The sequence below is a fragment of the Orbicella franksi genome, chromosome 6, assembly GCF_964199315.1.
Source record: "Orbicella franksi chromosome 6, jaOrbFran1.1, whole genome shotgun sequence".
NCBI lineage: Eukaryota > Metazoa > Cnidaria > Anthozoa > Scleractinia > Merulinidae > Orbicella > Orbicella franksi.
In genome coordinates this window covers 1,692,501-1,718,862 of record NC_138150.1, presented here as the reverse complement: position 1 = coordinate 1,718,862, position 26,362 = coordinate 1,692,501, and the positions used below count along the sequence as shown (strand labels likewise).

Sequence of the window (26,362 nt, the reverse complement as noted above, 5' to 3'; positions counted from 1 at the left end):
CTTTAGAAAACACTGTATGGAAAGGAAAGGAAAACATACTTTTTTCTTTCAGTTACAGTTCTGTTTCTATCAAGTTATGAATTCTTTTTTTTCAGGGTGCTGTTACAGGACATAGATATTATAGCATAGGTTTAACAGTAATGCGATTTCCTTAAAAATTCAAATTATTTGTCCTGTAAGTCCTTGAAAAGCACTTGAATTTTTGGTCCAAAAAAGGGTTAGAAATCCTTTCTAAGTGGATGTGATCGTTAACCAGTTTTATTTGTCGTATCAAATTAGAAAGATTATGAAAGTGACAAACAGAAAATAATAAATATTTTCTGCTCAAATCTTCAAGTTTGGCCTAATATTAATCAGGGTCCCAGAGAGTTTTGTACCTGCGCGAGGGTGCTGGCCTAAAAAATTCAGACCCCCAGGGAAGATAGATATGCAGGAGTCCAAGAGCTCACGCCCTTATGGTTTTTGTGCGTGCTCAAGGGAGAAACGCCTCAAGTGGGCCTTGAACTGAGCCCGACTGGGACCGACTAGTCGACTGGACGCTGACCATATTTAAGTTCCTTGAGTTTGCTAGTGTTGTAGCGAATAAAATATGGTAAAGTGAAACTAATCGTTTCAGGGGTAGTTCATAGCTGTTTTTGGTGTCTTTCCTAGCGACCCTGTTACATGGATGTCACATGGTTTTCACCAGTTTTATTACTCAAATTGTTTTCAGTAGTGATTTAAATTCCTGATCAGGGGCGTAGCCAGAAAAAATTGTGACTGAGGCAATGTCCATATCTTTAAATTCCTTTCTTTGGTATTTAGCAATGTTTAACTTTCCCTCGTAAAATAAAAACAAACAGACAAACAAACAAAAAATGACTGAGGCAAGTGCCTCGCTTTAACTACTGCCCTGCTGATCGTTGGAGTTTCAAAAATTTGTTCCCAATGGTCCCTGACTAAATTTGTACTATTTACTCCTCCCGTAAGGGGGAAATTTGATCTGGTAGTTTCCTGTCCGGGCTAGGGTACGACTGCGTCCGTGATACCCTTGCCATGTTCTTCAGAGATAACTTCTAATACAGTGTTCTGTACTTTCACAAGGATGACATCAAAATTGTGGATATCCGTGATCTACCATGCCCACAAGTTATCAAGGAAGAATGGAATACCGCTTTATGTAAAATAACGAAAGACAGAAATAGAGAATTTACGACTCTGGACCCTCTTTGTCAAATGAGATTCTTATTACACTGTAATTAAAGTAGCACTGTTTGCGTGGGTTCGACTCTAAGATCTTGACTAATGTGTCTTAACACACCTGTTTAATAGAATATTCCTGTTATTCTTGCAAAGGAGTTTAACATTTTATCTCTTGGTCGTTTCAAGATGTTTTCCACCAGCACATGTTGGTATTTTCAGTGCTACAGTTAAGACTTTCGACGGGGTCAATCTCGAGAACCTTGAATGTTGACCTCTGTTGTTTGCATATTTTTGAGTGAATTCCTCGTCTTGAATCGCCTTATTTTCGTGCATATCAATCGAACAGTCCCTCTTACGATTTGCTATTTAACTTTCTTGGCAAACACTTGAGATGCTCGAGTGGCTTCCGGTCGGCTTTTTCGACCTTCAAAGTCCGTCAAAACTGACAGTGGCAGTATTTGACAGTTTGTCCAATTAAATTTCCTTATTTGTCCAAGAATTCTAAGCGCGTTTGAGACGCAATCAAAATAGATTTACAGAACCTTTTGAAAACCCCTTATGTTGGTCTGGGAAGGCCTCGATTGAAGACAACGTAACGAAATAAAGGGACCATGAAAAAGCATATTAATTCAATAGATGTCCAGTTGATAGCAGGAATCTTGTATGTCAATTTTCGTACAGTTTTGAGAGACAGACCGAAATTGTTGATTGGCAGCTCCATGCATTCAGCGGCTATAGTTGTCGCCTCGGGTATTTAAACATTTTACGAGTTCTACGATCACGTTAATTTAATTATCAACACGTAGGGAGAAATTGTTATAAACAATCGAACTTTTCTGCAATGAAGTTGACCAAGAATTCACTTCTCCGATCTGCATCGTCAACTAAGCTTATCAACCACAACAAATAACAAATCTGTTCCAAACATTTCTAGGTGTGCGTATGTGAGGGTTAACTAACGTAGTGGACGTCTTTTCAGTTTTGGGAACAAATTTGTAGTCTGTCTGAGTTTGCCTTGCACAATCAAAGGTAAGCCATATATGCTATGAGCATTGAAACGCTTCTCCTTGGTATGATTTGTCGCATAGTGAGAAATAAGCTCGATCCAGAGAAAAAAATAAAATATTTTGTAGATAGCGTGAATGTTTCTCGCTGGGGTGACACCCTAACCCTGTTGTCATCTCGTTCATTTCTGTTGTTATTTCCAAATAGTGTTTCAGTTTGCTGTGGTTGTCTCAAACAAAACACTTTCAATAACAAAACGTTAATGAACACGAGAGGTACTTTTTCGCACAGGCATAGGCAATTTTCGGGAAAAGTCACACGGCTGAGAAAGTTCAAATGCATCTTATATTTACGTTAAGAAAGACAAATATTTTTGTTTGTATTAACGTTTGGGCAATGTAAAAAGTCGAAGTCTGGGTGTATGTAAGCGAAAAATCAAAATGAATGACTATAAAATCCGGCTGAAAAAAAAAACACGTAAATATGGCTATCCAATCAAGCAGAAAATTCGGTTCGGCCGATCGAGCATCTGTTGCAAAGCTCAGTGAAGTCCTCAATACTGCAACAGTTTCAAAACCTGTTGTATAAAACCTTCAGAAAAGACGACGATTCCAGAAAATTTTCTCGAAACTTAATATCATGGTTTTGGAAGCCATCTTGACGGGTAGGAAAAAGAGTCAGAAATAGCAGTGTCATATCTGTAACTTATACACTACTTACAAGTTCGCGCCACTTCGCGGAAAAACTCATTAACAGTGGAAAATTAAAAGCGCGACTGGACGCTTTCTAACAGTTACATTCCTCAAGTTTGCTCAATGCAATCTGTTGTCTAGTATCTTAACTCTGCAATTCATAGATTATTCAAAATTCGATTTTAAGAAAATTATTCGTCATTGAGCGCTACCCTATTTGGGGGGGGGGGGGGGGGGATGTCACGCAACCCTACTCTGCGAGCAGAACAAAGCATATGTACCGTAAGGAAAGGCTCTGCTTGCAAGGTGGCCCTATGATCGATCTAAGAAAAATTCAAACGGACTGACGGCTTGACGTAAAATGTTCTTGAGGTAGATATTGTTCCTCACCAGTTCAATCGAATTTCTGAATCTTACAGGAAGTCAAAATGCCCTTTACACCAAGGGAACCAAATAGGTGCAAGAGGTGCAGTGGAGCGGTTTACGATGCCGAAATGAAGAAGGACTCGGGCGGTGGTTTCTGGCATAAAAGATGCTATACATGCAAAAACTGTTCGGATAATAAAAAAACTACGAAATTGGACAGTACGACTTGTTGCGATAACGCAGGTAACTATATTTCATCAGTTGGCAATACGTTTATTTTTAAGATGTTGAGAAGACATCCGATAGGAAATCGAGCAATTTCAGTTTCAAGTGGACAAAAACCTTGTACCAGAATAAATTTAAGTGTATTACAGTCTTTTTTTGCATTTTCTAAAAGCTAAAGATACAAATGGTTGCCTGAAATAACACCAAAAACAGTTTCCCGTGGAAACTCGAGGAATAAATTTCAAAGTTCAGAGAAATCGTGCAATCACAGGTAAACTTTCATCATCCAGGTCTATTTCACCAGTACTTTAAAGTGTTTCATATCAACTTCAAACTTTGCTTTCGACATTTGGTGTTGTTAAAAATGATTTTTTGTTGAGAAGATAACTGAAACAGTGGCACAGAAGTTTGCAATAATCTTGACACAAAGTTTTTGTCCACGTGTTACTCGAACTTCTGTTAGATTCCCTCTTAATCCTATACTCTTCGGCAATAAAGGACGTTTGTTTTGTGGGTCAGTTCATTTCTTGTCTGATATTTCGTAGGGAAGAATTGTTGGCTGGTGGCATGGGGTACTGCAAAGGGATTCCCGGGACAACGTAGGGGCGGGGCGGGGAAATATATGATCGAGGTTCACAATTTCCTTCCTAGACCGGCTTTTATCTAATCCTCACGCATTGGTAAAGAAGCCCATCACTTATGGTTCATATCTAAAAAAACGGTTATGGAAATGAAAAATTCATCGGTTAACTCGTTGACATGTATCTTAAAATGGTTATAACAGTGCATCAGATCCTATGGGAATAATTTGACATGACTTAATCACGATGCCATAATAAGTGATATTAAACCCCCGCCCCTACTGCCCTCCGGAAGAAAAAAAATCTTTCTAAACTCAAAAAATATCGAGATTTTCGGATGAATTGAAAAAACCGGAACGTGCTGAAACCGTCATTTGACCCCATCTGTACCGATCAACCCCATGTTTGTATTTATTTATAATAAAGTTTCCATATAACGCGCGCTCTGATTGGCTGAAACAGCGTGCTTTATCAGAGAACAGAGCACGGGTTGATGACGGTAAGTTGGCTTCCAAATTTTTGCTTCGGAATTTTGACAAATTTGACCCAAATTAAACATCCCCTGTGACTCAGACAAACGCACTGGAAGCGAGCTATTTTTCTGCAGTAAATATGGCTCACAGAGACCATTGTTAGCAACAGTAGTGTTAAAACTGTACTAAAATAACAAGTTTTGCTAGATTCCCGCCGACAAAACATGAACAGCTGTAGCGAAATACACAAATTCTCAACCTAAACAGTGCTTCGATAAAGACATTAATTTTGTTACGAAGGCAGAAATTATACTAAGAAGTAACACAACGACAGAAAACAATTGAACTGTCTCTGTTTATGATGAGAAGCTTTATTTTTGTAAATTTACAATTAAAAATGCTCATTTGCTCAAACAACACTTACATGCAGTGTAGTAACGCTCGTTCTCCGGTCATCTCAGCGAAGTAAACCGACGAGTGGTCAGTGCAAAACTTGTTCTGATATTCTCTTCTGTGCTCGAAGTAGAACCAGTGGGAGCCGTTAAGTCTTTCTAACTTTTACGCTAGTTCGGGCAATCTTGCTGCATGCGGCTACAAGCCGTAAATAACTGTAGCTCCTTTCAAATTCAACCCGGCATTTCGCATTTTCATCCACAAGCTTTGAGCTCCGCGTTTCGTAATTTCCTCTGGAAAAGTGCTCGTTTTCACGGGCCACAATACGGCCGGATTCCTCTGGACTATAAACCTTTACTTGCCTTGAGATCCGTATTTAAAAATTAACTTAAAAGCGAACTTTGATGGCATCGTTCTTCTCTCGAAAGCCGCTCAAACTTCTCGAAACTGAAAGCTTAGCTGAAGTCCAGTTCGTGATTGACAGCTGTCGCTTCGTTAGCCAATCAAATTATTTGAACAATTCTAACAAGGATTGTGATTGGCTTATTTTAGCGTGCTTTATCAGAGAACAGTGCACGGCTGACGCCACTTTTGCTCGTTTGGAAAATAAAGTTTCGTTTGAAAATTCAGCCGAATGCGTGGGGAAATTATCTGATTCTTTATCATAAAACAAATAAAGAAGCCTCGACTGTGCTCTGTTCTGTTGTAAATCACTTAGGAAGCGGTAGAGCACTCAAGAAGTAGGGAAAAATACTCGACTACGTCTCGTGTTTTCCCCTACACTTCTTTCGTGCTCTACCGCTTCCTGCGTGCTTTACAACAGAACAGAGCACAGTCGGGGCTTCTTTATTTGTTAAATGGACAGACAGACAGACAGACAGACAGACAGACAGACAGACAGACGGACGGACCGACAGCCTCCTTTATTGTATGACAACTATCTTAACGGTTGAATCCATTCCGTGTTTCGCAGGTGAGATCTACTGCAAGGCATGCTATGGTGCATTGTTTGGCCCAAAGGGATACGGATTTGGCGGGGGAGCTGGAGCACTAACCCGCACACAGTAGGAACAACTGGGATGTCTGTGGATTTATTGTTTCAAGATGATATATTTAGCCATTGTCACAATCTCAAAAGAACTTTTGTCAGTCTTTTCCTGCCAGTTGTTGAATGTCTAGTTAAGAAATCTGTAATAAATTGAATTCAGTGGTAGTTGAAATGGCCGTTTCTTTTGCAAGGATCGAGTCACGCGCGGCACGAAATGCGTGACGTGACAAAGTGATGTTACGTTTCTCAGTGGTGAAACACTACAGATTTCTTTTTTCTTTCGGGAAATTACGACAAAAAATTTGCTACGTTTTTATAAACAAACCAGGTATATGGAAAATTTTTAAAACGCCTTATATCCGCGATTAAAAAGTAAATGAATACTATATTGATGTAGCCCCGCTACCCCGTCCGGGAAAAAAATAAAAACTGATTACGTACGTGGACTCCCACGTATCTTTGGACTGCTAATTATGCGTGGAATTTAGAACAACTCGCTTCATCAAGTGCGCGTTACTCGCGAAACGACCGCATACTCTACGCTTTCAGTGAACTATATAAGATTGGATTCTAGAAGAATGGCGGGTGAGTTTTATTGTTTATTTTTCTTCTCAGCTGTTTTACCGAGCACTGGTGAAGGCAATGTAATGTTCGAACGCGCGAGGAAAACAACACCCCAACTAAAGCCTACTCCATTACAGAACGTCCTAGTAGTTTCGAAAATAAGCGCTTGTGATTTACGATTTCAAATGATGGAGTTGATTATCAAGAGGTGTAGGTATTAAATGTAACGCGAGAGTGCGTATTATTTAACTGAGCGATTGTTAATAGATTCGCGAGGTCATCAAAACACGATACGTTCTACGCGCGATGTGGCGAGCATCTGAGAAAGGAAAATGTGTAATGCTGACAGCTTTTCTGTGTTCTTGATAACCTGAAGAAAAGGGCAAATTCCTACAATTTGAACTAGGTGGCATGGCTAAAACCTGTAAATTCTGAAAGTGATTTTGATATAATAAATTAAAAGCTAGTGATGTGTGGCGAGCAACATTTTGTTGCAAATTACTTCATTCGCTCAAATCGAAAACGATTTTTGTCGAAAGAAGGTCTGGCTTAAGCTAGAACCGGATTTCACGCATAACTGAGGTTGCTAACATAACATTTGGGTGCGTTGTAGTTACGGCTGGATTGTGTTATTCTGAAGTCCCGAGAAGGCATTCATTGTTTCTGAAATATTATGACATAATGGCGTCAAAATGAATACATTACTTTTGAACTTTGTCGGGGGTGTCATAATTTTCTAAATTCTTTCTTTTCAAAATGTTATGTTATTCAGAGCACTGTCTGGGTGCCCTTCTGTACAAATACTTATCATTTTCTATTGATTATGTAATAATTTTGTGACTTTCTTTCTTTTAAATTTATTTTACTAAAGCATTTTCATTTGTGTGTTGAAAAGGAATTTGGTTTTGCATCACTACACTACACGAGTGGCTAAAAAAAAATCATGCCACTTCTTCCTGCAATCAGAAGTAAAGCCAGAACCAATTGTGACTCATTCGCGTATGTTTTCCTGTGCTTCATATTGCCTTCATGTAATTACTTTGAGTTTTGTTTTGTTCACTGTATTGTGTGTGTCCTTTGTGATTGGCTCGAGTGATTCCTTTGGTTTTGGTGAAGGTCGGCACACACCAGGGACTAGTTGCAGGGACAAGCCCTTTCATATGTACATGTAGGATGCATGTTGGGACATGCGACAGCAGTACATAAGTGCACACAAAGTGGACTGAGGTACAAAAATGTGTTGTAGCGAGGGCAAATTGCAAGACAAGGGCACATAATGCAACTTGTGAGGTCATTTTGTCACTGCTTCATGATGCATGGATTCAAACCAGCTTGAGGTGAAACAGAACGTAATGTTTCCTTAGGCCTGATCATGATGAGCCATGAAGTGTCTTTGTTATACGTGCACCCCCTTCCGAACTGAAATTAACACCATTGTCTTAATTATTGCCAGTAAATAAAAAACCTATTTTCAATCAACAAGTGCAGGCTCAATAGCTTGTTTCAAAATGTTTTTTTTTTTTATTCTGGATACAAGTCCCCTTGGATATAAACCTCCATTTATAAGCCAATCAGAAACCCTTGCGAAGTTGTATAAGCCTAGGGCTTACAAGCAGCAGTTTATGGTATTATATCATGGAGCCAAGTAGCCCATCAGGCTGGTCTGGGTTTATCCGGGTTTCTGTAGCATGGAGCGACTAGGAATATATCTACTCCCCCTGGATGGGATGGAGGGTTACCCCCAGCATTTAATTTTCCAGTACCCATTTATACACCTGGGTGGATAGAGGCACAGAGAGAGTAAAGTGTCTTACCCAAAAACACAACACAAAACACCCCTGGCCAGGGCTGAGACCCACCCACTGACCACTTGATCCAGAGACCAGAGCATTGACCATGAGGCCACCACACCTCTTAAAGCGATACTTCTTTTTTTTTAAAATAAATTTATTTATTTCATGCACAACAAATTACTTTACAATAAGGTACTAAAAACGACTTTAAGAAATACAAAACTACTTACAATACGATAATACTAACAAAACAATACTAATGCTACTAAGAACAATACTAATACTACAATACAGTACAATTACTTACAAATTGATAAGTGTAATTAAGTTACCTACAAATGGTAAGCGATACTTCTGTTTATGTCTTGGAAAAAAATTGTAACAGCAAATTTTAGATTCTCTCAACTTCTGCATGTTCTGCTTGCAGCAACATTTGTTCATATAACAAGACAAATGGTGTATTTGTGCATCAAATTTGAACAGCAGAGTGGTTTGACATAATTTTTGTTTCTCTCAAAACATATTTTTTAAAGCTTTTTTTGCTAAGTACTACCCTGGTTCTACTGATTAAAATTTTCAAGGAAGTTATTTTTGTTGGTGAGACATTATGTAAAGAATGTCATTAAAAAGCATGTGTTGTGTTGGTTTAGTCTCCTTAGTTGATTGTTTGGATCTAATATTCATGATAAATTGCTTAAGGAGCATTATGGTCAGTATGAGTGAGATAGTTTCCAGAAAAAGAAATTAGTTCATGCCAGCATAATGTTTAAATGTGTTCAATCAGCCAAAAAAAAAAAAAAAGCAGGGGCAGCTTTAGTGAGAACTATTGCTAGTTTAATAATAGGATTCTAATTTATGTCATAATTTTCCTCTTTCTACTGAATAGATAAAGAAAGGTGTCCTCGTTGCAAGGACAGGGTGTACATGGCAGAGCAGGTTCTTGCTGGGTCACAGAAGTACCACAAACGTTGCTTTACTTGCAATAACAAGCCGTCTTGCAACAAGTCCTTAGATAGTGGTACCTTTAACGATCATGAGGGTAATTGTAGACTTATTAATCATAGATTTTTTTAGTAACAAAACTTAAAACTTATGGGCCTTAATTGCTCGATAAATATTTTCCTAGGTCTAAATGTGACCTGTCTACCTCCAGTATAATTCCCTTTTGTAATTGATTTATCATCAGGGGGACAAATGTAAAATCGGTTTCTGGCACCTTTGTGGTATTCTAATGATAAATAATAATGATAGATGAATTTATATAGCACTCATCCCTAAAGCTCAATGGTGCTTTACAATGTTTGTGATAAAGATTAAAACTACTTCTTCTTTCAAAAATTGTCCATGATTTGCATCCTGCAGAACTGCCTGGTGATTTAAGGTTACCATATGCCTTAAGAGCACCTTTAGAGGTGTCTCACGTCCAGGGGATGTAGTGTGTCCGGTTTAAACTGTAGATACCTAAACACCCCTATATCAAATTAAGGCTTAATAGAGCTGGCTATGACACACTATATCAAGAATTTTGAAACAGAGTGAATTGTTGAATTTTTCATGACCTCTAAATGTGAGCGTCTGAATCATATTTTGGGTTTCTGTTGAAAGCTGCAAGTCATAGGGAATTTGCTTGTCTGGACAGTAGCTATTTTGACATAATATTAAACAACAAAAAGGTGCCAGCAATTTTTTTATTTCCAAAATTTTTTTCTCTCGGAGTGATTTTCTGCAGTCACTAACAAAGTCCTCTCTAGAGGACCATTATTACAACTTGCATTACAGTGGGTAGGAGAATACCGGCCAGAGCTCTAGTATGCAAGTCTTATTACTGAAAAGCACAATATTTACAAATTGTTTTTCTTTGTTTGTTTCTTTAGGGCAGGTGTACTGCAAGGGTTGCTATGGCAAACTTTTTGGCCCAAAAGGTTATGGATATGGTGGTGGAGCTGGTGCCCTTCATTTGACTGGAAAGTGAACAATGCCCAAGGGGATATCATCAGCTACTAGTTTGTTAGTTTTGAACTTCACAAGTGCATCACATTTCTGCTTTCTTGATCATGTTATGTCATAAGTATTTCAATAAACGCTCTAAGTAGATATTTTTCCAAAAAACACGACATTTGGGGTCGAGATAGTTTTCTATAGAGTAAATATATACATTTGAGGAGTGAAGTTCCTATAGCATTTTGCAATAAAATAAATGAATGAAACAGAGATCTGCAACTGCCGTATTTCTCGCGTTGCCTTTATTGTGTTTTTGGAAGAACAGGGATGTTGCAGTGCCGTTAGAATGCTGACACCAGTCCCACCAGTTACTGTGACTGGGGTTTCAATCCCCGAGTCTCAGCTTTATATGTAGGTTAGGTATTATGTTAGCTCACATCCTTGCCCTGAGAGTTTCTCTTTTGGTCCTCAGGTGTTTTTTTATTCCTATGCCTCTCCATAAAACTGAACCTTGTAAATAACTAATTTACACTGGAGAGGGAGGATGAATAGCTAATCTGGGGATGCCACTCGTAATTACCATTCATTCATTTATTTATTTTCCAAAGACTCTTCTGTGAGGGCTGCCTGTCCCCCTCAGTCACGGAGCCAATTGCATGAGGAAAACTGGAGACACGTGATAAGATTGGCAAGATGGGTCCTAGATTCTTGGACTATTAAGGGAGCTACATGACAATTTGCGCATCTCTTAAAGTTTAGCCGAAATGTTTCAAGTTTACCATTTACAATCGGTGTTAATCTTGTCCATCCTTAACCATCCTTGTTCCTTTATGGCGTATTTTTATCTCTTTGGTGTTTTTCTCTTAGTAAACTACTTTTTTCAGGTTTCCTTCAATTTAAAAGTAATTTTGCATGCAGCCAAAATAACTCAAAATGACCAAGCTCCTTTAACCATTAGATTTTCAGTAATTTAAAGCTGTTCCTGCAAGGTTGAGCTTATCAACTAGCTGATCTCTCAAATCGTTCAATCGTAAACACCTTGCAAACCTTAAAACAGAGAGATTGTAATTAAGAGAATAAATATTATGTTCAGAAGTGGTATTTAAAGTTATGTTATGGAAGACTTCCTTAAATTCTCCCTGTAAGCCACCTTTTTAATGGATCTGGAATATTGCTGGCCCAGAACTAAACGGGGTGGGACTAGCAAAGGGACAGTTTGCAATAAACAAAGGTTGGATTCTATTCATTTTACACGTATCAGTTGTTATTTCCTTTTGGAAAAGTTGATTCAAAGCACCGAAATTATTTCCTCTTCAAAATTTAAGGTTATTTCGACCAGGCTCTGAAAGCTCAAGAATTTTACAACTCCAAATATAATTTCTAGTTGTAAAATGTATGCTTGGTCAAGCCAGCAAGACAATGATTTTATTTTGGGAAATTTTCAGAGTGATCATCATGCTAAATTACGCAAAAGGATAATAACGAATGACATTACCTCTATTTCTTTCAAGATGTCTAAGTTTCAAATACAGAATAACAGTTTGAAAATGAAGGTTCTGGCAACTAGCTAGAGACCTACATCCCCCCCCCCCCCCCTCTCATTTCGCTGCTCTAACGTCTTAAATGTCAAATTCGCACGTGTTATTTAAAAAAATGCGTATGGTCTTAACACTCACCTGTGAAATGTAGGCGAATAAGTAAGTACTTGCTTGCTCAGGGTGATAGGTCAGAACCACGTTTTACAGAATGGTAAAAAATGAATTTTGCTGTCGGTGTATCCTGAAGTGTATGTGTTTGTTTTCTTCTGTAGGCTGGTTTCTGTATGATAGCGTTGACCGCTGCGATCGCTGCAAAAAAAGGTTCAGCGATGATAGCTGTATGGGCACCAGCCTTGATTTTGTTCTTGATCTGAAAGCAAAAAAATCCGAGGTAATTTTTTGCCGTTTGTCATAAACGTCATTACATTACCTGATTGAGAGTTAGGTATGGGCGTCTACGACAAATGATACACGTTAAAATTGCCCATGATTTTCCTTTCACGCTTTTGCATCGACCACCGCGATGGCCTTTTCCCGGGGGAGGCTCCCATATAAAAAGTACGGGGCTTCACGTCGTACCTCTCAGGGTATTCATCCTCAAAAGGTCCCATAGCAGGGGCTTTCGTGGTACCTTAAGAGTACTGAGCTGAAAAAAGTCAATGTCAGTACTGTTAATGTGTCCTTTTTTGAGGGGGGAGTCCCCTCTCCGGGCGCATTTTCACGTCGGGAATAGAAAAAAAGAAAGATAATTTGTCAGGGCATTTTTCACTTGGCTAAAAAGAGAGGTCGCCAGCGCTATACTTTGGTGAGAAGTCAAGGCGGGACTTAACCTAAAATTCTGAAAGAAATTCGAAGTTTCGTTTTTCGCGGAACTCGAATCTTAAGGTATTGAAGTTTTATTTTGACAAGTACTGTCACTCTAAGTTTATAGCTCGTTTTCTCAAAAAGAGTTATTTTCGCCTTCGAGAAAAGATATCTTGAGAAGGATTTATTCAACTGAGCTAAAATTTTCAGGATTTGTTGTTCTTAGTACGTTAATTTCTGTGGGATACGCACAGAACTTTTCCATGCAGTGCATTGTGTCGAAGTTATGTGTTGAAACGTACGCTAGATTTTCTGTATCCGATTTAACTGGTCATCATTTCATGTGTCTTTAACTTTTCAAAATTCTCTACGCTTATCACAGCAAACTATTTGTCTTCTTTTATAAAATTTAAAAATGATTCCTTTTGATCAGTTCTTGTAGGAGTTATCTTTTCTCAAGCAAGCCCTGGCATTCCCCAGCAGGTGGCAGATTTAATCAGCCGGTGTCAGGTTACAATACAGCTATAGGGTACACAAATGTTTTTTTCCGTAATTTTTGGTCTTTAAGCTTTTTAAAAATGTATACTTAGCCATGGTTAGGAGTTTGGAGTTTTCCAAGTGTGACCCATATTTCAAGGTGAGACCCATGTTTCCAAGTGTGACCCATTTTTCCCATTGTGACCCACTTTTCCAAGAGTGACCCATTTTTCCAAGTGTGACCCATTTTTCCAAGTGTGACCCATTTTTCCAAGTGTGACCCATTTTTCCAAGTGTGACCCATTCTTTCAAGTGCGACCCATTTTTCCAAGTGTGACCCATTTTTTCAAGCGTGACCCATTTTTCCAATTGTGACCCATCGTTCCAAGTGCGACCTATTTCTCCGAGAGTGACCCACTTTTCCAAGTGTGACACACTTTTCCAAGTTTGACCCATTTTTCCAAGTGTGACCCATTCTTTCAAGTGCGACTCATTTTTTCAAGTGTGACCCATTTTTCCAAGTGTGACCCATCATTCCAAGTGTGACCTATTTCTCCGAGTGTGACCCCTTTTTTCAAGTGTGACACATTTTTCCAAGTTTGACCCATTGTTCCAATTGTGACCCATTTTTCCAAGGGTGACCCATTTTTCTAAGTGTGACCCATTTTTTCAAGTGTGACTCATTTTTCCAAGTGTGACCCATTTTTCCAAGTGTGACCCATTCTTTCAAGTGTGACCCATTTTTCCAAGTGTGACCCATGTTTTCAAGTGTGACCCATTTTTCCAAGTGTGACCCATCATTCCAAGCGTGGCCTATTTCTCCGAGTGTGACCCATTTTTCCAAGTGTGACACATTTTTCCAAGTTTGACCCATTTTTCCAATTGTGACCCACTTTTCCAAGCGTGACCCATTTTTCTAAGTGTGACCCATTTTTCCAAGTGTGACCCATTTTTCCAAGTGTGACCCGTTTTTCCAAGTGTGACCCATTCTTTCAAGTGCGACCCATTTTTCCAAGTGTGACCCATTTTTTCAAGTGTGACTTATTTTTCCAAGTGTGACCTATTTCTCCGAGTGTGACCCATTTTTCTAAGTGTGACACATTTTCCCAAGTTTGACCCATTTTTCCAAGTGTGACCCACTTTTCCAAGAGTGACCCATTTTTCCAAGTGTGACCCATTTTTCCAAGTGTGACCCATTTTTCCAAGTGTGACCCATTTTTTCAAGTGTGACCCATTTTTCCAAGTGTGACCCATTCTTACAAGTGCGACCCATTTTTCCAAGTGTGACCCATTTTTCCAAGTGTGACCCATCATTCCAAGTATGACCTATTTCTCTGAACGTGACTCATTTTTCCAATTGTGACCCATTTTCCCAGGTGTATTGACTACATTTTCGCGAAGCTTGAGGCACAGAGGAGATTATTGACGTTAAAAAGAAAATTACAAGAGTAAAGGCGACAGCTCTATTCCTACGGCATTCTAGATAGGTAAATTGTTTATAAGTCTATCTAAAGAACACTGTGGTAACTCGCACGAAAAACTTTGTTCAGTGTCATGGAAGCCCGTGGCTATCAAAGACGCAGGTATAAGAAGTGTGCAGGTAAAAGTGCTAAGCGGTTAATTAGATAGCAGAGGCATCTTCGAAGATTCATGTCTATTTTTGCGGTGCGTTTAGTCGACACATGTCACTTGTAATTTGCCCCGACTGTTTAACGTTTTTTATTGCTTTTATGCCTGAGGTGCTAGTCTTTTCTTCACCTGGGATAATTAAAAAATATATATCCATCCGTAGACTTTTCATGGAGTCCACGCCATTTCTAACTTTTTCCGGCGGAATCGTTTCGATACCGGTCCTGGGATCCTTTGCGGTCTGGGGATCATTTGCGGGCCTGTACAGAACTCTTCTATTGGTGGTTGGTTTTTGCTATTTGTACAGTTTTAAATGAATGTTCCACTGAGAAAACAAAACCAAGGGAAAAAGAGGGGGTAAGTTTCCAAAGAAACTGTGGTGCTGCGTCGGCGGGGAGTATAACAAGATAATTTGGTTTTAACAACTGGGTTGATAAAGCTTTCGAATCTCTTTACGGTGGCCAATTCACATTATCAACCCAGTTGATAAAATCAAATTATCAAGATAAAAAGAGTTCGCGGCTTTTGAGGTGAACTGTTCTCGTACCACGAAGTTTATGGGCTGTACGTTCAGGTCTGCGACAACATCTTCTGAACCTCCCTTCCCCGCCTCCCTCCCCAGTAAGCTACATCAAAGATACAAAAGTACGCCATGTTATTCACACCTTTATTGAGAGATCAATTTCTTTTTTCTTAACCTACAACATACTCTTTGCCTTTGTACGGAATAAGCCTTTCCTTAAGATTCCACCTAGTTATAAAAACTAACTGTACGGATAACACAACCTTTTACTTGGAGATTTCAAGAAGAGAAAATACACTCAACTAATATAAAAAAATAGACAATTTAGTGTTATTATCTATTCCATCGTCCATAAAACAGGAGCTCCATCGGAGGTGCTTTTATTTTCCGGTAAGCGTCAGGGCCCCTGCTCCAGCACCATATCCGTAACCTTTAGGACCGAACTGCTTGCCATAACATCCTTTGCAGTAGATCTCGGCTGTAGAGAAAAATCACTTGTCAGTATTTACGTAAACAAATATGTAACTGACAGAGAACAGTCTTTCTTCGCCAACCTCGTTCCCAAGGATGAAGCCCTGAACGAGGTTGTTTCTTCGAGCGCAAAAACAGTTAACATGTGTTTTGTTTTTCAACAGCGCGTGACTGGCGAGCTGTTAGTTTTGATTGGTCCCTGACCTTTCATGAAACTTTTATGAGGGGGGTGAAGAGGGGTATGCAAATCCGTCGATCCGCCAATATTTTCGTTCAAATCCGGAACTGCATTGTTTGAAAAATTTCTGTGGCATATTTCCACTGCCTTTCTCTACCTGGGCGGGTGAGGTATTCCTTCATATAAGCCTTAATGGTAGGTGTGCACAGCACCAAAAAGCAAGGGGTTTTAAGTCGTTTTTTGTCTGAAATAGGTTATACATTTCGTAGTTTGTACGCACTGGTTAGAATTAGGTATATTAGACTATCATTGTCATTCTTCTCTTGAGAAGTGAAGTGTTATTAACCCCGGAAATAACATTGGGAATTCGAAGCCCTTCTCAAATGTTCACCTAAAGAGAAGCATAGATCATTGACAGGCAAAAGCTCGGTGCATGCGCGATTTGCATGAGATCTTATCTCCACTTACCATCGTGCGTGTTACAAGTTGTGCTATCTAACTTTTTGCGACATTCTTTACAAGCGAAGCACTTTTTGTGCCACTTGGATCCGGCGCCAATTATTTCCTCGGCCTGGTAGACTCTATCCTTGCACCGTGGACATCTGCCAGGTCCTTCGGCGAGTGTCGACTTCGGAGGCATTCTGCACAGGAGACGGACCAATAAAACGTTAGAGGAATAAGGATGACAGGACTGTTAATGGCGGGATGCGGGATAAAATTATTCCGGTGGGAACGTGATTTGATCATTTTAACAGACGGGATGCGTGATAGTTCTAAAATTGACGGCGGGATGCGGGAGGAAAAAAGGAAAATCACGCGTACGTTACAGACATGATTACGCAGAGAACTGAGACTCTAACGAGGCGGGATCGAGAGAAATATTCTGACCTGGGCGGGATGGCGGGACGGTTGCGGGATACGGGATTGAAAAAGCCTATGTTGGACCCTTAAAGAGTGTGTCACGGATTTTAACCAAATTCTGACACGAGAAAACGGCCACCAAAATGAGTGAAATATACAATAACAAATTAAAATAGTGAAGGAACATTTTAATAACACAAAAAATACAAAAGAAGGTAACGGATGGACAAAAATTGAAGAAGATTGAAACGGATTGTGATATGAGTTTTGAAAAACTGTTAGGCTGAAGAGTTTTCAAAGCTGTTATCTCGCGCTTTGATAGTAATCTTAACATAAAAACGTCCGGAAAAACACATTTGTTTGTAAATGAAGCTATTGTTTTGTCATAAATTACGCAAGATCAGATAAGATCAATCGAGGTAACTTTCATGTCAAGTATTTGACACAACATAATAAAATAGAATAAACTCAGCAGTGAAACAGTCCAATGCACTGAATTGTTTAAACAACTTTTTTTTTACAGAAACATAGCTAGACGAACAACGTCAGGCATGAGATGAACTCATTTTAAAATAACCTTAACAGCGTTGAAATACGATCCTCTAAAAATTAATTATCATGAATTGTTTATTCCAAATCGGTCAAGCGTTTTGTTGATTTGAGTCGAGTGTGCTACTTGACGAAAAGGTTGAAAGCTGATACAGGGAAACTGTCAGTTTTGTTTTCCCGAGAATCTCCGTCTTTTCCGAAACGGGATAACATAGAGCTAGAGTTTAGTGTGAAGCAATAAGGCAAGAAGAAGTCAAAGTAACCTTTTAATAGGGGACCTCAGGGCGAGATTTAGGTTTACCCATTGCCCCGTGACCATAAATCAACCAATAAAAGCGCGCGTTAGATTCAAATGAACTCCTGCTCTATATATTTAACAATACAGAATATAGTTTCACTGTCGTCTGGATGTAAGAACAATTCCAGGCCCAAAGAGTAAAAAATTGAACTATCGTGTTTTGGTTCTACTACCCACGTGATGGCTTAAATTACTCGAAAAAAAGCGTAGGTCGAGCGAGAGGGTAGTGTTTTAAATTAATGGCAGTCTCCCCCTCGTTTGACTCTCCTCAACTGTCTCTGGTCCAGGTTTCCTTCTAGTACCTCGGAGGCGACGGATAGACAAATCTTCACCCCATGCGACAAGTTTATAAATAGTTCCACAACTTCGCAAGCAAGTTTTGAGTTGCACGAAACATTTCGCGTAGTATGGTTGTCGTAATCTCATTGTCATAAAGCTGTTTCTCGATTTGTCTATCCTATAAACTTTCAAAGAAGAACTAGAAGTAGAACACTTTATCATACGGTATCTGCATTGCGTGACTAGAAACAATTGACATTACTTCTTTGTTGTCTGACGAATCTTATCTTAGGTCGCAGGTTACGGACACCGCCTCGCATAAACATGAAAGAAATGTCAACATATATTTTCTGACGGCTTAAAAACATCTGAAACGAAATTTTCCACATGAGAGAAACTATCTCCCTCCATACGTATTTCAATCGCGTTTTACTGATGTTTTTAAAAACGATATTTCACTTGAAATAAAACTGGAATGGAAATCAGAAGACCGTAACGCAAGCAAAAGGCTTTTTTGAGCTAAAAGGCCAGACGTAGGAAATGATATTTTACTTCGTGTGGATATCGAGACACGGAGAATTTTTTCAAACAGTCTGATTCATTGCACACTTTAGTTCGATTGTTCTGTTTGATCAGAGAGACAAGGGAATTAATTGTGGCCCTTGCAACAATTTGTAAACTGTTACCAATTAACATACTATCAAGTCATGTACTAATGGTTCGTGTAGTAGAAACCCGGGGGGGCGGGGGCACTGCCATATATGGGCTATATAGGTATGTGCCGCTGTGAAGGGTATGCTTTTCAAGCAGTTTATTCTAGGATAGGGTATATAAATTAGAGAGTTTGGGTCTAGAATAGGGTATAATTTGTCACAAAACTGACTAGTTGGTTGAGGATTTTATCTAGACTTAGGAAACCAGCAGTTGTCACTCAAAAATGTAAAAAAAATCGAATCGGCAAGTTTAAATTTACGCAAATCAGCCTCAACAGTGTCGATAGATGGGGGGATTTGGGGAGTTTACTCTAGTATAGGGTAGCAAAATTCAACTGAACTAGCTCTGGTATAGGCTAAGGGTTCCAGGGTCCCAGCGGCACAACCCCACCCAGAAATTCCCAAAGTACCCCCCCCCGGGGGTAGAAAAAAATAATTTGCTGGCAAATTTGTTCGATTAATCTATCCAGTGAATGCTTATAATTCGTGTCTTCCTCGTAAAAGACCGGTAAGTTTGGCGGGTTTAATAGCTCGAATGCGCAGATGTTTAGTCTTTGCGAGGGAACAGCTCACGTACCAAGAGCTAATTAGTTGCTCCAAGACATCACTGTTGTTTGCATCTCATTGGATGCGAGGTTATTTTAAACAGTTTGCTTGTGTCTAGCTTAGATGTAACTGCTTACTTACGTCTCTTGTAGTAATTCGAGGGAAATCTGCAAAATACTCCCAAAAATCGCAAAAGGATGGGAATTTCTTGTACGAAAACACTTTAGCACAACGCCTGCAACAATGGACTACGCAAATGAAATATTTATTGCTTTCAACGCACCCAAAATACCCTTGGTTCCGAGGGATTATGGACCATCTCTGACCATTTGTCTCACTCCCCGGGGGTACTCCCTTATATGGGCTACGTAGGTATGTGCGGCCCCAAAGGGTATGGTTTTTCAGCCGTTCTGGTCATGAATAGGGTATCGATTTTGGTCTCAAATAGGGTATGGTTTTTTCACTCGTCTTGAATTGGGTATGTTTTTTAGAAGAAGCTACTTTTTCATCATTATCGACAAGACCATCATCGAAAGCCCTTCAAAAATTATGTTTAGGGCAACTGTGCCAGCCGAAACGGTCATAAACAGGGTGCTGAATTTTGGTCAGGTCATAAATAGGGTAGGGGAAAATCGCAGATTTTGGTCATAAATAGTGTAAGGGTTTTGGGAAGTGGTCCGCACACCCCCACCCAATTTTTCTGAGAGTACCCCCTGGGTGTCTAACAAAGTTCATCAAATATATTTGATACGATGGCAGGGTCATCAAATGCCTCACACGTCATGGTTTGTTCTAGAAGAAACGTCTTCCTCCTTAAAAGGAAAGAAAATTCTTGGTATGAAGTATTTTAACGTGAAAGCGAATCGTCATTTCCCCCTCCAAATTTGATCGTTTCGACTGATTAATTGTCAATCATTTGTTCAACAGAAGAAATCTAGTTGCCTTAGCAACAAGCGATTTTCGAATTTGTTATTGTAAATTTTAGTTTTTTGAGACCATACGTTCGAAATAACTGCTTTTAACTGAAAGTAAGTCCAAAGTTTAATTTGAGCCGTAGGAAAGTTACAGATTACAGAGCGCGAAAGATATCAGATTTTCCCGGGATAACTAAAGTCACCTCAAAATGAAGACTGTATTGGTAAACAAAACAAAATTATTGGAATTCAGTCCAGCTTAGGGTCTCGAGAATCCGAAAATAGCTCGTTCCACTATCGGAGGAAAACTCTCTCGACCCGGCCACAGAAAGGTCATGGATGTAGAGTCAAGTTACTTGTTTTTCTTGAAGTGCTTTCATTAAAAAAAATGACACTTCGCCATTCTGTTGTCGTCCAGTCTTCAAGTTTTCAGTTGCAATGTTTCATTGTGTTGTATTGACGTGTAAAAAGAAGGAAGAGATTTAAGTCGCGCCCCAGATAAACACGTTTCGGTATTTTATGGAATGGAAGTACGGTGAAACTTCTCCGCCATGTTGGCCGCAGAAAAATAATCTTACCAAAAAAGGGAAAGCCAATGTTCGTCTTGTTCCTGCGGCCGGAAAGGTTGAGCCCTGAAATAATTTGTGTTATCCAAAATTTGTGTTCACACCATCATAGCCTTTAACTAATTTTCAATCTAATTGGAGATATTGAAAAGCGACTGTCAAGTTGTATCAATATCTTTCCCATTTGCTGACTTTCTATATTTAAGCAATAGAGCACGTTTTCCGTGTTTACATAACCTCATCTAAACACGAGGAGGGTTGGGAGAATTCGAGACAGTTATGCAAATCCGAGACGTATAGTCGAAGGTTTGCATAACTTTCAAGAACTCTGTCAGTCCCCGAGTGATTAGATGAGGCTATGTAAACACGGAAGAGTGCTCTATTGCTTTTATAAAATAATTCTCGAAGAAAAGCGCGAATCTAAAGCGTCACAACCGTGTTTACATACTCTCATCTAAACACACGTATCGACCAATGAGAGCACGCGTAGTAGGGTCCGTAAGGCAGGTTTGTTTTGCGGCCCAAAACGCATGTGGCTATCTTGCGCGCTCGGTATTACGTCCAAAATGTAGGATTTCAAATTGCCCTCAAAAGCCAATAAAACTACTGTAGTGAGTGGGGGACTTTGAAGAATACCACAATACAGTTTCAGTGGGAGATCAGGACACGCCATAGACGGGTACATGTTCCTTTGGCAATGGCGATTTCCCTAAAATGCAGTCCGCTGCTTTTTCCGCGATCATGATCGTGGCCGCATTCAGATTACCGCTGACTACACTAGGCATGACAGACGCATCCACCACCCGAAGATTGTCGACTCCGATGACTCGCGTGTTCTTGTCGACAACAGCCGTCGGATCATCGTCGGCTCCCATCTTGCACGTGCCACAGGGATGATAATCTGTCTTGGCATATTCTCGTACGAAAGAATCTATATCGTCTTCTGTTTTACAAGTTGAACCTAAAAGAGAGGTATGTATGTTATAAGGGTGAAAACACAGCAATCCAAGAGAAAAAAACGAGTTAGACCAAGTACGTCAGATATGTAAAATGTGAAATGTTCAGATCGCGGGAATAGGCCAAGTTTCTCGGAGGTTTCGAGTCCATCACGAATAAATCGAGTGGCAGATTTAGAATGAACTGAGTCCCGTCTTAGCTCTTTGGCTTAAAGGTTTAAAATGTCTTGAAGACTAGAGAAAAATGCAAAACGAACATTAATAAATTATTGAAAAGCAAACAATTCTATCAAAAAAAAAAAAAAATGCAATGATAAGAGGCTCGCACAATTTTTTCGAAGTATTAAAAAGTCGAGAATGTGATAAACCATAGCACATCTATGCAAAGCAACCCATTACAAGTCTTTCATCACAAACCTGGTCTCAATTCTTTTCCTCTGTAAGATTCAAAGGCCTTTTGGCTGAGCACGTGACGCGCTATTCGTACGCAGGTCCTCATGAGCCGGCGATCGCTGTCATGTGTCAGATAGTTTGGCTGAATGACAGGATGAGTGAGTGGATCACGTGACCTGAGCTTGACAAAGCCTCGGCTGCTGGGTTTAAGTGTTTCAACACAGAGCTGAAACGAAACAAACAAAAGTTTCTTGGAACGGCAAAGAAAAATATCAACAGGTGTTTCCACATCGATGAAGGGACAAGGAGTTTTGTCGGTGCCCGCGCAGGCTAAAACGGTGCCTCCAGTACCTCCTTAGGAGCGTCTCAGCTCACCTTGCGAAGGGAGGCGCGATGTTCAAGCTGTTTTTTCGTTCAGTCTTCTTTTGCGATCCCATGCGCGAACGACCGCGTGAGTGGTCTTCACGAATGTGAAGAAAATACCGTAACTGGCCATTTAAGCAGGGTTACTCTGGCGCCAGGGTAACCCTAGTGCTCAGCTATAGGGATAGCCTAGTGCCAAGGTAACCCTACCTGACTTGTAAACACGTCTATGAAAAAAAAAAGAAGAAATGTGGGAGTGCTAGGGTAGCCCTCTTGCTGAGGTAACCCTAGCAAAAGGCTTACCCTACCTCCTTGTAAACAGGGCCTCAGTGGACAATGTACCTGGTATCCGTGTTGGATCAAATCAGATTCGCCTGCTTCTCTCATGACAACAGGAACAAATTGTAACGCTATATCCGGGTGCGATACACCAGGGTCACTTTTGACGAAGCCACCGCTTTCAAAATGGTTTGTGGCACACGTTCCGTTCTTGAACAAGAACCACTGTGCTCCCGCCAAGACCTTGTTGTGAAGTTTAAACGCGCTGTTAAGTGTTACTGGCTGGAGGCATTCCTGTTTTAAGAAGTAAAAATGATTAGAAAGAGACCTATGTCGCTTTCGGGCCACTGGAGCCCACTGCTGCAGGTGCATTGCTACTCTGCCCTGAGTGGATTGCTAGTTCATTAAAGGCTACTGCTTTTCAGGTACCCCTAGCTAACAGATTGCTGTCAACTGTTCATGTCTCTGCGTGAAGAGAGGGATTGTGAGAGCTAAGTGTCTTCCCCAAGAACACAACACTATGGTCCCTGCTTGCGCTTATACCCGCGTCAGTCAAATGCGCTAAACAGTGGATTATTGTGACTCTTATGACAATGCAGCCCGATGCCACTTCATTCGCGCAGATAAAAGATATGTCTCTTGTAGTCGTGACAAGACCGACCAGTCAACTCAACATTAATCCACTTGCGTTGTAGAGCAACTAGCGCGAAAGATCTAAAACAAACCTACTTACAAATTGAACATACACTTGCACGTGATCTTGCAGATTTTTTCCTACTCCTGGTAAATTAGCCACCACAGGTATTCCCAACGCTTTCAAGTCGACTTCATCTCCAATACCAGACAGCATGAGAAGCTGAGGAGAATTGAACACCCCGCCACAAATAATCACTTCTCTTGAAGCGCGCACGCGTTTCGTGGAGTTCCCCGCGCGGTATTCTACCCCGATAGCTTCGTCCTTGTCAAACAGCACTCTGTTTGCCAGCGCCCTGGTTTCCGTAACTAAGTTACTCCGTTCCAGAGCGGGCTTTAGATAAGCGGTCGCAGTACTCCAGCGTTTTCCGTCATGTACGGTACGATCTAGCCGCCCAACTCCTTCCTGTTGGTAACCGTTAAAGTCGTCTGTGAATGGATAGCCGGCCTCGGTACCAGCGGCGAGGAAGACCTCGTGTAGGGTATTGGAGGATGTACCACGTGACACGCGCAATGGACCGCTTCCTCCTCGGTACTGGCTAGCACCTAGACAAAGGATATTACACTGAGCGCGGCAGACAGCTGAGGTCAATGGTTAACTCTTGTACACTGTAATTAGGTCATGATCTCAGAGTAAGAGAACAGCAGAAATTTTTCAAAGGGGGAACGGAAAGCCAAATGAGTGGTAAGGTGGCTAATCACTGATAATTTCGCCATTAGGGAGATGAAGCTGGGCTGGCGGGAGGTTCATCACTATGGGTTTCTTTCAGATGAGACTTATATAAATCATACCGTTCAAAATCCAAGAACACGAAACCTGAGTATGATCAAACCTGGGGTCTGTACGCATCTCTAGAGACAAAGTCACTGTGATTCCCGTGAACAGACATACCAAGCTCATAGGTTTCTGATTTCTTGAAGTATGGCAGACAGTCGGCGTAAGACCATCCTGTGGCCCCTTCTCTGTCCCATCTGTCAAAATCAAACGCATGTCCTCGCGCGTAAATCATTGCATTTATGGACGAAGATCCGCCCAATACTCGACCTCTTGGATGGTACATGGTCCTGTAAAATGCATGATGGAAAACGAATTGATTTCTAGTTCTGCAAAAGGCATTTGCCGAAGAATTCAAGACGTTTGGTCTTGTAACTCATGTATTGCTCGGTCTTGCTTCGCTGCTCGCTACTTTATCAGGCAGGTAGCTGAGTCAAGATTAGGCCAACCTCGTTCCCAGGCTCTCTCCTTTTCCTCCCTTGTTGACGGCAAGAGAGGAAATGAAGAAAAAAGCTGGGATCGATGTTGTGATCGGACTATTGAATATTGCATATTGATTACATAGCTCTACAGAGTCTACATGACTGAACAATAATCAATGGAGGGTCCTGAAAGGGCGGAGTCAGGGACGGGGGTAGAGGGATAGACTTTTCCCAATCCAAATTTTGCCCAAATCCCCTTTCCCAGCCTATATATTGTTTTTGGCCAAATTCCTATCCCATTCCCATCTTGTTTGTTTGTTATTCCCAGTTCCAGTGACCCAAATCTGACTCTCCCTGTGACACAATAGGCAGATCCCAAGTCCAATTTTACCCCTTCATGTCCCTCTCAAGAGAGTCAGAAACACTACAAGGATGTCATCAGTTTGTATTTTATGGCACTGAAAGTATTTAAACCCAAACTGAATATACTGTTATTACCTATTTTGCAAATTTTGCTGAGGTTCTGATGTGTAGTACCAGTTATGGCTGTCGCTGTCTAAGTTATACGGCACTGCTGCTGGCATCTGGATTCTCCATGAATTGTCCTTTGGTCCAGCTTCAAGGAGAAGCACCTTTAAATCTGGATTGTCTGAAAGTTGATTGGCTAGTACACAACCAGCAGATCCACCTCCAACAATGATGTAATCATGGGTGGAAGAAAACGATTTAGTTGACTTGAAACTTTTTGGTTGCACTTGGCTTGCTAAGTGAACAATGACAAATCATTTTGTTTTAGTAAAGGTCATAACAATTTCAGTACTATTCTCCCAGCTAAAACAAACACAAACAAACAAGCACAACTGACAGAGAGTGATAATAGACTGACCCCTTGAATTCCAATCAAGTGATTTTCTTGATATTTGTGTTCTGTGAGTAAGCCTCAAGGAATACCTAAACATGGTCATGCCTGCAAGAATTAACAATATTAAGCTATTAAAATTGCTTTTAATCCATATCTGAAACCCTGCTTAAATAAATAAATAAATAAATAAATAAATGAATGAATGAATGAATGGATGGATGGATGGATGGATAGATGGATGAATGAAATAAAATAAATAAATATCTTAGTTGACCACTCCACCAATGGGGCTCTTCAGGGCTAATGACACCAAATGATGAAACAAATAATGCAAATGAACATAACTTGGTTAAAATCCAAAATGGTGGGAGGCAGACCACTTTGCTATTTACAAGGGTGGCCAAGGAGTTGAACTAGGGCCTACTGAGAAACAACTCCAGCGTAGTGGTCAGAGCGGGACTTGAAACAGCGACCTCGGGATTTCAAGTTCGGCACCCTAACCACTTAGCCAGGCTGCCTCCTGCTTAGTCTATGGATCAACATAATCTGTCCTGTTATTATATTTCAACTAGTCTGATAAAGCAGGTAATATCACACTGTGTTATCAGTGGTGCAACCATTTCCTTACAAAAATATAACTGAAAATCTAAGCAAGATTCTTGGTGAGTTTTTGGTCTTCAAGAAAAGACTCTCACTCTGATTTTGGTAATTTTGTCAAGATCTCCTCAATGACAGAGATCATCAATGGCAGATCCAGACCTTGAACTAAGGGGAGGGGGGTTGTTTTTTCTGCCCTGCTGATTTTTCTTCCTTCTGTGATTTCTTCTTTTTTTACTCAAAATAGGGGGGAGGGTGGGGCCCCCGGGCCTCTCCCCTAGATCTACCAATGATCATGGCATGATCTTTATTATTATTATTTTCACATTTCTAAAACATAATCTTAATCTATCTTCCTGAGATCTCAACAATCTTGTCAAGATTTTAGCCAAAATTTTTATCAGCAACTGGAT

At 40.3% G+C, this 26,362-nt stretch overlaps 4 protein-coding genes across 5 annotated transcripts in view; 2 read left to right on the top strand and 2 right to left on the bottom strand.

Moving 5' to 3' along the window:
• The first annotated feature begins 1,728 nt into the window (after positions 1-1,728).
• LOC145490786 (muscle LIM protein 1-like) lies at positions 1,729-6,160 on the top strand. The gene is made up of 3 exons (XM_081469881.1): positions 1,729-2,211; positions 3,299-3,488; positions 5,891-6,160. Exons 2-3 carry the CDS (start codon positions 3,308-3,310, stop codon positions 5,983-5,985), a joined length of 276 nt encoding a protein of 91 aa, XP_081326007.1. The 5' UTR covers positions 1,729-2,211; positions 3,299-3,307; the 3' UTR covers positions 5,986-6,160.
• Positions 6,161-6,457: 297 nt separating this feature from the next.
• On the top strand, positions 6,458-11,555 carry LOC145490787 (muscle LIM protein 1-like). The gene is made up of 3 exons (XM_081469882.1): positions 6,458-6,550; positions 9,209-9,361; positions 10,197-11,555. The coding sequence occupies exons 1-3, from the start codon at positions 6,544-6,546 to the stop codon at positions 10,292-10,294; spliced, it is 258 nt and encodes an 85-aa protein (XP_081326008.1). The 5' UTR covers positions 6,458-6,543; the 3' UTR covers positions 10,295-11,555.
• A 3,928-nt stretch (positions 11,556-15,483) lies between these two features.
• Positions 15,484-19,407, bottom strand: LOC145489869 (cysteine and glycine-rich protein 1-like). The gene is made up of 3 exons (XM_081468938.1): positions 19,271-19,407; positions 16,352-16,524; positions 15,484-15,712 (listed from the first exon to the last, which is right to left on the bottom strand). Exons 2-3 carry the CDS (start codon positions 16,521-16,523, stop codon positions 15,615-15,617), a joined length of 270 nt encoding a protein of 89 aa, XP_081325064.1. The 5' UTR covers position 16,524; positions 19,271-19,407; the 3' UTR covers positions 15,484-15,614.
• A 137-nt stretch (positions 19,408-19,544) lies between these two features.
• Positions 19,545-26,362, bottom strand: part of LOC145489860 (choline dehydrogenase, mitochondrial-like) — an 8,278-nt gene continuing 1,460 nt past the window's right edge. For both annotated transcript variants that reach the window (XM_081468927.1, XM_081468928.1), the window contains exons 2-8: positions 25,377-25,457; positions 24,989-25,253; positions 24,186-24,358; positions 23,334-23,839; positions 22,664-22,894; positions 21,983-22,184; positions 19,545-21,570 (exon numbers count right to left, since the gene is read on the bottom strand). In XM_081468927.1, the coding sequence (XP_081325053.1) occupies positions 21,269-21,570; positions 21,983-22,184; positions 22,664-22,894; positions 23,334-23,839; positions 24,186-24,358; positions 24,989-25,253; positions 25,377-25,457 (1,760 nt within the window). In that variant the 3' untranslated portion in view covers positions 19,545-21,268. The remainder of the gene's footprint in view (positions 21,571-21,982; positions 22,185-22,663; positions 22,895-23,333; positions 23,840-24,185; positions 24,359-24,988; positions 25,254-25,376; positions 25,458-26,362) is intronic.

Bases quoted from the DNA above. Each gene is read 5' to 3' on its own strand.
- LOC145489869 (XM_081468938.1), bottom strand. From the start codon at position 16,523: ATGCCTCCGAAGTCGACACTCGCCGAAGGACCTGGCAGATGTCCACGG. The intron at 15,713-16,351 runs GTAAGTGGAGAT...TTTTCTCTACAG, and splicing joins AACTTGTAACACGCACGATG to CCGAGATCTACTGCAAAGGA.
- LOC145490787 (XM_081469882.1), top strand. The intron at 9,362-10,196 runs GTAATTGTAGAC...TTGTTTCTTTAG, and splicing joins TACCTTTAACGATCATGAGG to GGCAGGTGTACTGCAAGGGT.
- LOC145490786 (XM_081469881.1), top strand. From the start codon at position 3,308: ATGCCCTTTACACCAAGGGAACCAAATAGGTGCAAGAGGTGCAGTGGA. The intron at 3,489-5,890 runs GTAACTATATTT...CGTGTTTCGCAG, and splicing joins GACTTGTTGCGATAACGCAG to GTGAGATCTACTGCAAGGCA.